The sequence below is a fragment of the Zeus faber genome (assembly GCF_960531495.2).
Source record: "Zeus faber genome assembly, chromosome: 20".
Classification (NCBI taxonomy): Eukaryota; Metazoa; Chordata; class Actinopteri; order Zeiformes; family Zeidae; genus Zeus; species Zeus faber.
Genome location: NC_137207.1, coordinates 12607330 through 12621221, shown reverse-complemented (window position 1 = coordinate 12621221; position 13892 = coordinate 12607330). Strand labels below are relative to the sequence as shown.

The window sequence follows — 13892 nt, the reverse complement described above, 5'->3', positions numbered from 1 at the left end:
TTTTATTTTATTGTTTGTTTGTTTGCTTGTTAGTGCATTTGGCCTAATCCCTTCAGGAAATGCTGATTTATTTGATTTGGTTTTATTTATTTAACACCACCATAATTAAATGCTGTTTCACATTAAATATCTGAGAAGACGAGAGGATAATGCTGTTCGATTTGATTATTGGGTGACGATCGATCGGAAGCAAAAGATGTCATGACCGGCCCAGCCCTAGTGTTTACACATTTACGGTCCAAATGTTGCTTTCGACAAATGTATTAAATGCAAGGGGAAAAAAACAAAGACAAGTTGTGGAAAAGTGCTTGGCCTAAATAAACGACTTGCTGGTTGTCTGGTGGCTGAGATGGAAATCTGTCTCACTTATTGAATACATAAATAGTGGCTGGCAAACTGGCTAGCTGTCACTGTGATATGAAAATGAGCAATACATACATTGCAAAAGCATGTGAACAACATCAACATTAATAAAAAAATGGACCACACTGGAGTTTGTTATTTGCAAACATTGCTGGGATTACCACAACCACAGTTTTTCCATCCTATAGCTAGTTGGGCGCAGACCCAACAGGCGTGGGTGATATTGGTAATGATATGGTCTTATTAACATGGACTAACATAATGGACTAAGAAAATATATAGTTCGATCGTAGTTGGAACCTCTCGCCATGTAGGTATTTTACAGTGATGGAGCCCTTCATGCCAAGCACCTGTGGTCTTCCGAATTGCTCAGCTATACTGGCAGCAAACACTGTGTTACTACGTTCTGTTATCATTTATCCGATTATTTTTTTTATAGATGAACTGTGTACATTGCTTATGCCACTGTGTACATTGCTTATGCCACTGGATCATAGAAATACATGCAAATAAATGGGGGAAGGCATGGCTATAGTAAAAAACTTGACACAAGGCTCGTATTATAGCTGTGTCATTTCACAACCACTACGTGAGCAAAACTGACTAACCACCGTGTTGGTATGTGGTTATTTCCGAATGAAGCTTGAGTAATACAGAAGTGTGCGTAATGAAAAATGGGAAGTTGTACATTTTCAATCTGGTGAATATGGTGGGAGCAGGAGAAATGGAGGGCAGGCCAGAGAGAGAGAGAGAGGAACAGACTAATGAGAGAGCGAGAGAGAAAGAGAGAGAGAGAGAGACAAAGGGATCTTTATGGGCCAAACGGGCCAAGAACCCTTTCCTTGATGAGGTAACAAGTGTTAACTCGTTTAATTTGGGCTCACATTCCAGCCGAGGCACGTCAAATACCTGGTTGCCGCCACCACAGAGTTAAGACAGAGGGAGGGAGGAAAGCAAAGAAGAGGGGTTGGAAAAAAAAAAAAAAAAAGGGGGACTGGGGATGAGGATGGGAAAAAGGAGCCCGGTGAAAAAGAGGCAAAGACCGACGGAGCAGGATGCGGAGAAGGGGAAAGAAGGCACGTTCTCTCTTCGGAGCGCTGCTGCAGCGGCCCATTTATTTGATTTGTGGAAGTATGCAGCACAAAAAAAAAAGTGGTTAGGAACGCAGCGCGGCGAGGAGATGAGATAAGTGAGGAAGAACAGCTGAGAGAGGAAGGTAAACCTTGACGATATGTATAAGGCACTGCGCTGGCGATAATGTACATATCGTATTTATGCCAATTAATGTGGAGGGAATTGGGAGTTGGGAGAAAGAAAAAAAATAATGATGAGGGGGAGAAGGGAGAGAAGATAAGAAAGAATGGGATGGGTGAAGAGAACAGGAAACGAGCAAATTTTATAAAAACCATCTGGAAGGAGTTAGCTAGCCCCGCTAAACAAAGACATAATAGAATGAGCAAAGAAAGAAAAAAAATGCAAGCTTGCAAAAAAGCTTGCATTTTTTTATTATTTTTTCCAATTGCCTTTGACCATTTCCATAACTCTGATATGGAGAGCCTCTCAAGCAGATCAATGCCAGACTATGGAGCGCTGAGCCACACAAGAGGTGCTGAAAGGACTTGTTTGCTTAGCAGCCACTGGGGACGACATTAGGGTTTTGAAGGACACTTTTCATCTGATGTTTCCAACATGCGATTCAATTGCGTCAGGTCCAAAAATGGGTTGCTGAACTGCTGCTGGTGGTTATCCAGGGTTGGCCAAGTATTTGAGATGACTGCGATCATTTTATAAAACGGTTCGATTCCACAATCATGCTTCCATCCAAATTTGTGTGGAACTTTAAGCCAATGTAAGTGTTGCAATAAATACATGGGTTTACATCAGTTGGATTGAGAAATTGTGTTCCGATTTTTAATGTGAATACATTCTTCTTCTTCTTCTTCATAAGGTGGGTGTGTATTATTACATATCTTAGGTGTACTGTGAGGATAGGGGCATGAAATGAACAAAAAATATAATTGTTTACCGCAGTTATTTGTAGGGCGATTAATCATCAGCTAAAATGTCACGATTGTGACAGTTGAGACTAAAATAAAGAATCATGATATTCTAACAATAAAACGAAATGTAGGTAATGACGTATAAAATAATGATAAAATAATAATATTGGTTGTATGGCGTGAAATCTAGGAACTGTCATCTCTGTAAAACTAACTTAAAAAACAATAATCGCCAAGTAGATGACAGCATAGTATTCAAAATGAAGGAACCAAACTGACGAGATTTCTCAAAAAATGTTATTCTGTCTTGACCCGTAAAGCAGTGTAGGAGCAAAACCATCCGAGTCGTATATATGGAAACTGTGGAGGTTATAGGTCATTTTATCATATGCAGTTATCACCTATGCAGCAATTTCCTTTCAATACGCTAAAAATAAAAACTGATGTCATCAACCGTTGCGTATTCACCGCATGCCGACAATTTTGGCCGTGCCGTGAAACCGTGAACCTATTTAACTTTCCCTTTAATCCTCGCCTCCTCTCGTTACGTTTCCTCCGAACCGGCGAGGTTTTAGGGAGCGGGCCGCCGCCGACAGCCGAGTCGGCAGAATTTTTCCGCCTCCCCGGGTTCCGCCGCTCCGTACCGCCCGCGTCCCCCCGTCCCCGTCCCCCCCGCCCCCCCGCTCCTTTTGTGCCGCAGCCGCCTCCGTCGCGGCAGTGAAGCGGTTAAGCGCCGTGCAGGCGGTGAACTCAGAGGAACCGCCGTTCACGTGGCTGAGCCGCTGTTGCTATGGGAGGGAGGCCAGACAGGAGAGAAAGGAGGGAGGCAGAGAGAGAGAGAGAGAGAGAGAGAGAGAGAGAGAGAGAGAGAGAGAGAGAGAGAGAGAGAGAGCCATCTCTCTTTCTCCCACCGCTTCTCTCCCTTCCCACCGCTCTCGCGTTCACATTTTCTCCCTTGTTTTTTTTGGTGTGTGTGCGTGTGTGTGTGTGGTTTTTTTTTTTCTTCCCTCTTTTCTTTCTTCCTCCCATCCCCTCCTCGTGCTCTCGCTCCCTGGTCGTGGTAGTCCGCCTCGCTGCCGGTTCCCTCGCTCTCCACCTCGGAGCCGGGGCCCATCTCGCGGGGCCCGCGATGCCGCGCCGCTAATGAGGGAGTTCACTGCATTCACTCCCCCCCTACCCCAGCTAGCCCTCCTCGCTCTGTCTTTCTTACCGTTTCTCCATCTCACCCTCCTCCCCCTTATCCTCGCCATCCCTCCATCTAGCTATCGAACGCCCGTTCTCTCCCTCCATCGCTCTCTCTCTCTCTCTCTCTCTGTCTCTCTCTCCGAAATATCAAAGAGCTCGCCAATGAGTCATCCAGCAGCAGCTTTCGACAGCCCGGCCTTTTCCACAGCACAAGGCCAGGCTGAAAATAATAACGTGTGAGATTAAAAGAACAGAGCGGCGTCGACCGAAGACACAACACAGAAAATGAAACAGGACCGGCTCCGTTCATCACCTCGCGAAGATTCACCGGCACTCTCAAGGTTTTTTTAGGTTCTGGAATCATAAGCGGCGTTCACGCCGGCCGAGCGGTTTCCATTCGTCGGACGCGCGTGCTCCGGCGTGGATCTGCCCGTCATTTCGCGTAGTCCTCACCCGAAAAAAAAAGCATAGCGCGCCCGAGGTTATCGGCCTCGCGTGCAACTAACCCACGTCGCCTTTCATCTGCCCCGTTTGTCAGCGCTGTTTTTAACTGGTCAGATCGCGGCATTTATATCATCTCTCTGGTAGACGTCGCTTTGTGATACTAGACAGGCCAAGAATAACTCGGTGCTTAATATCGTTTTATAGGTCTTTTATAGGCAGGTCGACACGCCGCCAAAACCCTTTTTTTTTTCCCTGCCAAGTGAACTGTAACGATTCATTCCACACTCAACAACTGTTTGCACTTGGGAATCTTGCGCAGCCTTCTTCAAAAACACGAGTCAACCTCTGTGTTGCCGGGGCGCTGCTGCTGCCAGAGCATATGGAATGTGCACTAATGATGGAAGTGGGGGGCCTGCTGTGTATTTCTATGTTAGTTGATTAGTTGAAGTTAGTTGATGGTTCTCTCCGCTGTCGGTATTACAGTCTGCCTCACATAGCTGCGTTTTCATCATCACTGCATGGATGTGGTTGAATATAATGTTGCGCAATCCAACATTATTGCACCCAGTCCTTTTAGATAACCCATTGGCGAAGTACACTGCTTTTCATAGCTAGCTAGAAAATGTTTGTAAACAATGTTGAGAATGGTCAGTTCTAACATATTTGGGTACCCCAAGATTTCCCTACCGATGCATGTTGCCATTGTTCCTGTGTCCATATCATCATACATGTTATTTTAGGGTTTACTGTGTTTATTATGTGCTAGTGTTTTGCCAAGCTCAGGGGAGTGTTAACACAAATGCACAAGCTAAGCTTGCTTTTATTAGCTTTTAGCTAATAAAGCTAAAACGCAATGCCCAGCATGCCTATTATTTTATTCCCAGTAATAGCCATGCCAAAGAAAGAAATTAGCCCAAAGAAATCCTTGTCACTTGAATTTAATTCACTTTAATGTGATTTCCTTTGATCCAATATATTTTTCGTTAAATCTTCTCAAAAATTGTGTCACTGAGGTCTGTAACAGTCTGTAAATATATGTGGAGTAATGTGAATAGTGAATTTATAATGATGATATTGTCCTCAGGTTTTATGGCAGCTGACAGGCTGCATTCAGACAGGTGTATGCAAATGTACCAGGAAAATACAGTGATTCTGCTTCTTCTTCTTGAACACAAATTGCAGCCCACCAGGCTGACCACAACGATGCAAAATGAGCAGAGTGCACTCAAATTTTTGTTATATGTATGGCCTTGACAAAGAACAGTATAGAACTTTAAAAATGCCTAACACAGCTGCATATCACGCAGAAGAATATGGTTAGTACGGCCCAGTTTATGGTCAAAGTTTGCAGGGCAGGGCAGGGCAGGGCGTGCTCCACTACGTTACTGTGGGAAAACCAAAATGGTCATAATCCCTGCGCCAGAGCCATCCACAAATAGTCATTACATAGCACGTAAAAACAGCAAACTAGCTTAAAGGTAGTGGTGGCTTATATGTTTGGTGAGCACCAGTACTTGGTGGTTTGATGAGATTTGCTGTCAGCATGCATTGTTTCGGTTATCTTGAGAAAACCCCAAATCCAGTTTTGAGCAACTTAACAATTTTTTCAGCCATGCGTGTATCGATACGTTTGGCATACATTGTCAAATGTTTTTGCCGTGTTGATCTACAGCCGTCTTCGGACACATCACTAGTGTCAGTGTGACGTGAGCTGCCAGGTGATTGTATTCCTGGCAACACGAGACGCCATTGTCTCGCGAGTTCCAGTAAGAGCGTTATGTAATCACCTGGCAACTCCCGCCACAATGGCTTCTTCCAAAGAAGGCTGTAGATCAACACGCCCACGGTGGACGAGGTATTGAACTTCTTTCCTAATCTGTAGACCCAAAATCGTAAACGTAACATCTCATAAGCATCTTGTGGAGACTAGTTACACCTGTGTTAACTAAACATCCATACTCCGAAAACCCAAAGGACTTCAACAACTCATGTACAGCGGTACCTAAATCCACCGGGCTTAAGGTTTCCTGTCCACCTTCACAAGGCTAATCCAGTTAAGTCCAATTACAGTGTCTGTCTACAGTGGGAGGAGAGAAGGAAGCCACCACTGAGCAACACATCCCAATAACTGGTCTATTTCGGGTCTTGCTGGTGAATTTGAAATCGCATCCAAAGTCCTGACGAGACTGACAATGTTTGGGTCGACAGAATAAATGCTTGTTCGCGTTAAAAGAAAAAAGATGCAGATAATGAAAGAACATTATCTCAGTCAAATTAAAAATATATTTATCAATAAGAAACAACAACAAAAAAAAATTAGTTACAATAAAGAGGGCTATTTATTGGACATCGTCGGAAGCGGGTTGGGAAGAAGGTCTGTCGTCATGAACACAATCTAATATGGCCCCTACCAGCACAAGACAGCTATGCTAATCAATTTAGCTAATTCACAACAGGATTAACCGAGTTGTGTTACAGGGTCGACTGGTGTCAGAGAAGAGGAAACAGGACGACAGAAAAAAAAACACAGACAGGCATGGCAGCATTCTTTCAGACCCAGGTTTTCTCCAAAGAGGTTGGGACCAAACAGGCTAGGAGTCACAGCACTGTGACTCCTGGCCAAGAAAGTGAGTTCCTTGTGACAGCAATGTGCCGGCCAGCCTGTGTCCCCGGGCTCAATTCACAGAGGCTCAGATAACAAGGGCGGCTTCAGTCTGTCAAAATGTGCTTACCCAACAATAAAATCGGTTGATGAGAGACGTAATACAATCATAATGCCAAAGATCGAGCATCATTTCGAATTGTCGTTAAACAGACAACAGCCACTGGTTTCCTGGTCTCCCGTCAAAAAGGAGAGGCACAGCTGATAAAGATAACAAACGTAAGCCACAGTTTGTGGATAGAAAAGGGAGGTGTTCCAAACAGAACAAACCAACCTCCTTATTACTGGCTCTGTGCTGCTGCATGCGCCACAATATCTTTCCACGGGTCGCTTGGTGGACCGGTCTGGTTCAGGGGCCAAGCCAGCATTCCTTGGCAGCGGCAGTCAAAACTTTATTGGTTATTTCCATTGTGTCTAAGAAGCAATTTGGAATCAGACATATTTGGCTGGATCAATTCGATATGTCAAAAAAATATCTTTATCTGCTGTCTATGCAGTAAAATATATAGACAGACAGATAAAAAGGCATCCTACAACATTTTGTCCTCGAGGTTGGACCATCTTAGCCAAACAAAGTAACCTCCCGCGACATTGAAGCAGAATGACTTCTTCTATCGCCATGCCAACCACACCATACCAACATCCTTAAAACCATAATCCATACGTATATGATATTAAGATATACATTTTAGCTCATGCTGTGACACCAAAGAATCACTCATGAAAACAGTACAGCACCAAACACAATATTGTTTTAAAATATCACGTTATTACAGTACAGTCATACAAGCTGGCGGATGGCGGGGAGGATGGGACTGAACACAAGCAAATCAATATTTCCCAACACCTCCAGTACATACGTTTTATGGTCTGCACTCTCCTGAAAGCATTATAATCATTCAGCGGGAGCATTATGATATTAAAAATGCCTCTGTAAATTGCTCAGGTCTCGGCCGTTTCTACAGGAAACGACGGCAGCTGGTGGGTGGTACAAACTAATGTATTCCCAGGGTTATCTGGAAAGCCGGTCAGCCTATAGCAGCTTACACTTTATGGCCGCCTTATGTCGTGGCTGTAGTGTAGTTTGAGTGTGTGTACATGTATGTGTGTTTGTGTATGTAGGTGGGGGGGGCGGCATGGGGGAAGGGTAGTTCCAGTTGGCCAGCCAGCCAGCCAGTTAGCCCATCCTGGTTTCAGATTACATTTTGTTTCCTTAGGCACCAGAAAACAAACCACTAACACTCTCAGTATCCAGTTACAGCGGTGCCAGAACACCACATAATCCTGGGCAGCGCATAGCAACACTGCGAGGTGAATACCCCACAAAAGACACAAACATTACCACACTCATATATTGCAAACCTTATTATCAGTCGGTGTAATCAAAGCAAGTCATACAATTCATTAGGTCTATTGAATTCGCTACCGGCACCTACGAGCAAAGATTAATAGCGAACATTGTACACGTAGAGTATGTACGTGTTACTCCACTCTTACTAGTGTACAGTGCAGAACGAGCCTCAAACATTATCAGGATCCGGCTACAGCACCGTACTCTGCTTACTATACAAATAGGAGGCATGGTGATAAATGGGCTTAGTTGAGATACACCGAGTTTACAATGACTTCGCAGTGAATCAAATGAGCTGACACAAATGAGCCCACTTGATAGGCTGACAAAGATGGTTTTCCTACACCAACATGGCTTTGTAAAAATAAATGTAACAGCACAATAAATAGCCATAAATTGACGAAGAAAAGGCACAACTTGGTGCATAATAATTCACCAAAATGCAGGAAGTGAAGAGTTTGAAATTCAAAATGTCCTGGGGGAGGACGCCCAGACCCCCCACTTAATGTGCCCCCCCACATTCAGTGTTCAAACGAAACCTACGCCACTGAATAGGAGACGTTGTTGTTAAATCGATTTTTTTTTTAAATGTTTTAATATTTCAAATAAAATGTTCACACTCTTTTATAAATGTTTATTCACATAACGTTTTTATTATTTAAAAGCAGGCTCCATCAGACGCTGAGGCACGGTCAAGATGATTATTGAACATTTTTAATCAACATTTTTTAATAGGCCTACATTTTCCATTTCGGACAAGTAAGTTTGGCCATCAGGCAAGTAAAACCAGGCTTAATGTCAAGCTCTTGGATTTTATGAACGTGGTTTACCATAATATTACTCTGTGGCCATAATTAAATTACCTGACCTGGACTACGGGTAGCAAATAACCGTGTAAAGGAAATATTGGGCTCTCCACATATATTTAGAGTAATCCACATATTGTATATTACAAAGAATTATACTTCCACCTTAGACCAGCAAAGACCACAAACTGATTGCTACATCTTCCTTTTGGAAAAAGGTAGTTAGGTCTATTCTGTAGTGTAGGCTTCCTTGAGGTCGGGTTACAGTGTCAGTCAAACAGAATCGATGAATGTATACCCACTCATAATATGAATCAATATAATTAATGTCACATTATTAGTATATGTTGCCATATCCAACTACAATTATGGATCTGATGTAGCTCCCTGTTCTTATAATCTGATGAGAGCCTTTACACCTGTGTTGTAGAGGGTTTAAGCAGGTTCACTCACCTCAGCATCTCAGATAACCATGCCATGGATGGAGCATGAATACTGCAATCTATTCAAGAACCAGCACAATATCTCAGTTCTCATTGGCTGAATGTTCAGAACTTTGATGTTCTTCACGCTTCTATCTTATTAACTACTGATATTATACCGTTTACAATAATAAATAATGTTTAAAACATTGGGTGTTTTTTGTTTAAGCAAATAGGTACGGGTAAAGCAAATTGACCCATCGCTATGATTATGGTAGTTCAAAAACACTTGAGTGTGTGCAATTATTAAATATCGGTTTTGCAGAAAATATGATCATGCGTAAACATCATGTGTCAACGTCAAGCAACCACATGCCAACTTGACATGACCACATAACAAATTTCACTTTAGTAGCAGTTCATTATGTAAACTAAAGCCCCACTATTGCAGCTTCCCAGCTAAACTCCTGTCAGCTGCCCTTCGTGCATTGTGTCTGTGGAAGATTCTATCATTCATTCAGGTCATTTTCTGCTAATCAAGAGAAGAGAATTAATGTCAAACAGCACTATTGTAAAAAAGGGACAGAGAGGAAGGGGGAGAGAAAGACAGCGAGAAAGAAAGGGATGACCTCAGGCCACGGCCCTGAAAATAAACTAGCAGCATAGCTTGCTACTGTACACACACACATGCGCGAACATGCACAAAGACACACAGCTGTAATGGAAAACAATGGCTCCTATAGGCAGTGACCTGTCGGCCCTGCTCTCTATTCATTGTGAATACAGATGAGCATGGCAGTTTTCTGATGAATGTGCCAACATTGTTTTTTTTGCCACTGAGGGACTTTTTCCTTCTGTTTCAACCCCTCGTCAGTGTCTCTGAAGGTCCCACCGCAAACAAGACAACTGAGAGTAAATTACAATGCAGGTATTTCATGAAAGATCCTCCTCACTGTCAGTCTCTTTCTATCTCACTTTAATGTCTCATTAAATAATTTTTTTTTCTCCTTCTTTCTTCTTGCCCCCCTGCAGCCCGAAAACAGGGTCGCTGCAAAGGAATTTACATTGCCATTAATGGCATTTCAATCTTCAGCTTTTTCATTCCAAGATTCAAATATGTGATTTATTCTCTTGCCTTGAGAAACATGCTCATTAAAACAAATTGCTGCTCTTATCATGTGGGGAAGCCACCAGTGACCCATTTGTGAGGTCATCGCTGAACAATGGGGATAGCTCCAACAAGTATTATTACCATATTACCATAAAAAAAGATAAGCATGTAACATATAGACTCTGCTAATGAAACTATACTATTACAATTGACTATTTTTATTGTCAATATCATTACTTGGAGTGTATAAAATTAAGATATTGACGTTGTGCAGTTAATCCAGTTACCTCTGTGCGCTCAACCAGTAGAACAAAACCTAACGTCAGTAAAGACAGGTTATGCTTTATTGCTTTCATTTTATCCTATTATAGCCAATATTAGTCCACACACCAAACTTGCATATTGGTTGCTCATCTGTCTATATGTTATCACTATTTACAAATCATCCATGAATTCTACTGTTAGTTCCATACTATATAACCCACATAGAGTTGGCCATGAGCCAGTCATGCTGTGACGACCAATTGCCAGTGCAGCTGTCGTTTGCTGAGCTATCAAAGCCATACATCTCGATGCAATGAATATATATTGTTGTGCATGAACTTTTGTGAAATGCTGTGGTCAAATTATTGGACTACCGGTACATTAAGTAAAATGGGCTATTACTAAGCTGACATAACGGTCTAAACCAATCAATCAATCACTAGTGAGCCACTACTACACTTGTATTAGCCTGCATTAAAGCTATGACCACAGAGACGCTTCACAAAGGCCTGACAGCTTGGCTTGACACACTTCCCCTAATCTAATCTCCAATCCTCCTCCACTGTATTCACTCTGTTAGTTAAGCCGCTTGCTAATGAGACTTTGCCCTATTGTATGGAATTAAACCAGAAAACTACTCACTGCTAAATCACATCACGTATAAAGAAGTAGTAGTTTTACATGGGAATTAGGAATCAGGGAGAATTGCTGTTGTGCAATATCCATAACTGTGTGAAATATGAGGTATTGTGTTTGATTGCAACTAATGTAATGACATAAAATAAAATTAAAAACATACAACCACAAAGAGTATTTAGCTATGGCATTATGTCCTTCTGCACATTACCTTGCTATGCTCTATTTAAACAACATATAATATACATTTATTATCATGTAATACACCAATTAATGCTAAGAACGTGAAACAAGACAAGACATTTGGCTCGGAAGCTGAGTGCTTTGTATGAAATATACCCTATAGCATTGAAAATCGCACTATAATCAAATGACATATTCTACAAGATTTCTATCGCTGTAGTCTGAGAATGGACGTATAATAAATGACTTCTTACAATCAGGTTTAACAGAACTGTTTTTCCGAATGTCTGTATAGGAAGATAAAGGCTTTCTTTGGACAAAGGAAAGCAAGGGATATGAGCATGCAGTGCGCAGCAAGCTTCCATGTGCCAGTTGGTAAAAAGGCATCTCCATGCAAATATTATATTGTTCAGTTGGATAGAAAATACCTCAAATGAGAGGAAAATTGCCACAGAACCCTTGCATTAACCACAACATAAAATGTGCCCGGAGAGGTGATTTGATTGAAAAAAGGGAAAGCGAGATTCAGATGTCGTAAACCGAGCTCTCAAAATGACAAAAGTCTGCCTTTAAATGACAGAAAGCATTTTACATGCAGATGAACTGCCCATTGTTCAGCCTGCAGCAAAGCTAGTTTTATGTTTTTACAAGTCATGGAATTCCTGGGTCTGTGTCCAAGTTGGAGCAAGGGTTGTTGAGAAAGCAGACACTGGATTTGGTTCTTTACAACACCAAAGTAAAGTGCACTGTGTCTAATAACCAGAAGGTAGCAGGGATTAGCTGAATGCAAAGGCCCCTACCCTCATCAGCTGATTTGCTGTGTGACAGATTATGATGTTTAGCTTGCTCCGAACTCAAATTCCTGGACATGATTTACGAACGTCCATAGCCAGTTGCACTGTGTGTCGACAGCTTTTTATTTCAGTTTCTCCTTTATTAGATCCTCTTTAGTTGTGGTTCTCAACGCGGGTTCCGCAGACCCCCAGGGGTCCCTTCAGGAGGTTCCAGGTGGTCCACAGCAAAATGATTACTGGGTTAAAACTCACCATTATTTTACTTGCAAGAAGTGAGCGCCGTCAGAGATTGTACAATCATGACCGTTTTGATGATAGTTCCACCGTTATCTCTGTAACTACAGTACAGGCATGTAAAGCAGTTTGGACCAAACCACATCTGATAATAAAAATCCTCTCAGAATGGGGTCCCAGGGATAAAAAATCTCCTCAAATGGGGCCCGTGCGATAATGCCTATCAAAACTGAGGTTCCTTGATATGAAAAGGGTTGACAATCACAATCACTTCTCCGCGGATTCTACTGTACAAAATAATGTAGGAACATTAGGAGAAAAGACACCATCGAAACAACTTAACACACAAATAATAGTTGTTGATATTGACTTGACAGATTTTCCTGATCATTTTTGATGCCCTGAATAATGTTGCTTTCCTCAACCCCATCCTGCACTGTGGTCCAAATTACATAACATGATAGACGATAATATCCTGAAAATTGGCAATATTAAATAAACCATAAATGAACTAAAAAAAAAATGTAAACACACAATAAACTTAAAAAAAAACGAAAAAAATATAGAAAAAAATGGCAATATACTATATATCTAAGAAAGAACAAAATAAAATGTCCATATAGAATAAAACTACAAATACTATATATACTCACAACCAATAAATCTCTGAATCAACGACTCACAATCTGTCAAAAACTAGGAAACTGATCCCACCTTCACGATTAAACCAAACAACCGCAGGCACCGGGGGTGTTTTGCGTTAATAACCGTGTTATACAGGGAGCACAGCAGCTGGATCCCCGCGCGGCGGAGCCCCCCTACGCTGCCCGGCCGCCCGGCCGCTCCGGAGCGGGGCTGAGCCACAGAGCCTTCCACCCCCCCACCCGTTTACTTTGCATGTTATAACAGGCGTACGAGCAGACACAAAACCAAAACCGCTGCGGGTTTCTACCCCCCCGCCCCCCCACACCCCTCTTACCGTAAGGTCGGGGTTGTCGTTGTCCCGGTGGCTGACGGCTCGTATGACCCCGGACCTCCACGGCCAGCGGCCGATGTCGCCGAGTTGGGGCGGCTCGTCCCCGCCACCGACGCAGAGGAAGCGCTTCCCGACCAGCTCCGGCCGAGCCTCGACTGCCATGGTCGGTTCAAAAAAAAAAAAAAAACTAACCTCTCGGAAAAAGACAAACAAACAAAAAAAAAAAAAAAAAAACTTGGACAGACCCGTCACCCGCTACATGAAACCAGCTTTTGGGGACAGAAGCCGCGTTGGGAGAAAAGGAAAAAGGACGAGTTGGTGGCCGGTTAGAACGCAGGGAACACGGGGGATTTAAACGTGTGGCAGCCTCTCCTCCCGCTGGATACTCAGCCTCTGTTCTGCTCGGTGGGGGGCGGAGGAACACCGAAGGACCGCAGCACCGCGCCGCCCGCTCGCTCGCC

General features: G+C 42.9%; 1 protein-coding gene across 1 annotated transcript in view; it reads right to left on the bottom strand.

Moving 5' to 3' along the window:
* jmjd1cb (jumonji domain containing 1Cb) overlaps positions 1–13593 on the bottom strand; it is a gene marked incomplete at its 5' end in the record, with an annotated part of 149118 nt that extends 135525 nt beyond the window's left edge. The window contains one exon of the mRNA XM_080020913.1: positions 13435–13593. Coding sequence (XP_079877039.1) covers positions 13435–13593 — 159 coding nt within the window. The remainder of the gene's footprint in view (positions 1–13434) is intronic.
* Between the last annotated feature and the right edge of the window lie 299 nt (positions 13594–13892).